Genomic DNA, 2,172 nt, shown 5'->3' with positions numbered 1-2,172 from the left:
CAGTCCATCTTTGAAAACAAATCTCCAAAGATATGTTGAACTCCATATATCAAAAGTTTAACTCCATTTACAACAAAATAATTTGTTTTTAATACTCTCTTTTGAAAAGGGTGGATATTTAAAGGAAAAAAAAAAACATTTGATTGATTTTTGTAATAATATTGTCAATGTCAAATATTCCCCTAATCAATGCATCATAGCAGCCAATAGCAACAGATAGCACTACTATACTGGCATAGCACAATGTAGCAATCAACAATTGTAACAGCCATGGGGTTGCACTCAGGGGCGAACCTTCTCTAGGACAGGGATGTGTCATGGCACCCCTCAAAATGTTATTCATTTTAGAAGATACATATTGTATCAAGAGTATTTTATCTAAATTTTACAAGTTTCACCAAATATTGTCAATTGTATCTAATGGCAGCATAGTGGCAACTGTTTATTTATCGAGTGGATTGTTCTGCGGCCGATCCCGATAGTTGCCAATTTTGTTTCAAGTTAGTGTATTATTCATTTATTATTACTGAAAAAATGCGTTGAGAAGAATCGAAACCGCACGCGTGAGATAAAAGGTAGCGATTTGACCACTACACTAAGAAGCAAATTTGTTCTTTTCATTACATGTTAATACTTTTATACATGGCACCTTCTAAAATTTCAGTCAAGATTCACCATTGATTGCACTTTCTGCTTTATCATGTGCACCAATAGGGTCTTCACATAGTTTTTTACTTTGTTATCATTCTAACTTGCGCCGTATATAACTTAGGTTTTGTTTTTTTTTATGTTTATGGAATTATGGCTAAGTTATGTTGTCAATTCCTAACTTATGAATATTATACATAGCAATTGGTTTCATACAATTCGATCATTTTTATTATTTTTATCAACATTACTATTCAATATGATTTATAATTCAAAAATAAGCTTGGCGACAAACAGAATCGTGATTCGAGAACTAAACCCTCAAGGGTTTTCAAATATTATCCATGTGTAATTTGCCCGATGAGCCAAACCCTAAACAACACTTCAAATCTACCAATTGTAAGGCAAGCAATATATTTTCCATTCCCCTTCCCAACTAATTGTAAGTCACAAACCAATTTCCTGTTAACTTAAAAGGCTATATCACCAAATCTTTATGTTCCATTTTAAGAATATAACAAAGATTGCATAAGTACTAATCAACAACTTTTTATCTTTCAATAATTAAAATAAAGTTTAGGGTTTAATTAAAGTTAATTTTTTTAAAACACTACCTTAAATGGTCCCTGATTTCTCAATTTACTCTAAATCAAGCTATATTAAAGTGCTTAAGATTCACCCATCATTAGTTGGTTAAGTGGTGATTGGCAGCTGAATTTGGTAGGAGGACCATGGTTCCATCCCCACAACTGTGATCGGTAGGGGGCTGGAACCACTTGAAGTCAGACTCAACCCCCAACCAGATTAAACTGGTGTTGTAAACCATAAAGTGCTTAAGATTCTGTATTTAAGAAATTTTTAAGATATTCTTGTTATACAGATTAAAAATTTCTCAATTACTCTTATTAATTAATATTGAGGGGACACAATCACAAATTCACAATGCATGGAGTTGGTTCCGAAGGGTCACAAAGTTGGAATCTTTGCAGTGTCAGTATCAAGTCCCATTATAATTTTCAAAAAAAAAAAAAATTATTTTTAATTGATCATTATTATTATATGAAAGTAATGTCCTCTGTTTATGAAAGTGATTAAATTGCCAAGAACAATTATTTATAAATAAGTAAATGAAGAAATGATTATACCTGACAAAGATTGGAACCAGGAGCCCAAGAAACCCTATTAGATTTCCTCGTACGCTTCATATTAAAGAAATCGAAGATAGATAGATAGATCGAAAGAACGAAACTGAGATTGATTAATTAATCTATGTGTTTATTTATTAATCTGAAGAAGAATATTATTTTTGTGTTTGATGATGATGATGATGATGATGATGATGATGATGATGATGAATGAATCGCGCAGCAGAAGAGAAAATGAATTTTGATTAAAGAAACCCTAGAAGTAGAAGAGGCAGAGGCAAAAGCAAAAGCAAAAGCGAAGGTGTGTTTTATATTGAGGTGTTATTATGTGACGTTGGTGGATGCGGGAAAATAGGGAAAATAAAATGTAAGTAATAAA

General features: G+C 32.0%; 1 protein-coding gene across 1 annotated transcript in view; it reads right to left on the bottom strand.

Annotated features, from left to right (window-relative positions):
* Positions 1-2,172, bottom strand: part of LOC123923698 (zinc finger CCCH domain-containing protein 6-like) — a 7,183-nt gene extending 5,011 nt beyond the window's left edge. The window contains exon 1 of the mRNA XM_045976413.1: positions 1,794-2,172. Within this exon, the coding sequence (XP_045832369.1) occupies positions 1,794-1,853 (60 nt within the window). The 5' untranslated portion in view covers positions 1,854-2,172. The remainder of the gene's footprint in view (positions 1-1,793) is intronic.

This window comes from Trifolium pratense, linkage group LG4 (assembly GCF_020283565.1).
Source record: "Trifolium pratense cultivar HEN17-A07 linkage group LG4, ARS_RC_1.1, whole genome shotgun sequence".
NCBI lineage: Eukaryota > Viridiplantae > Streptophyta > Magnoliopsida > Fabales > Fabaceae > Trifolium > Trifolium pratense.
The sequence above is the reverse complement of the archived record's forward strand: the minus strand, read 5'-3'. Positions and strand labels throughout refer to the sequence as shown.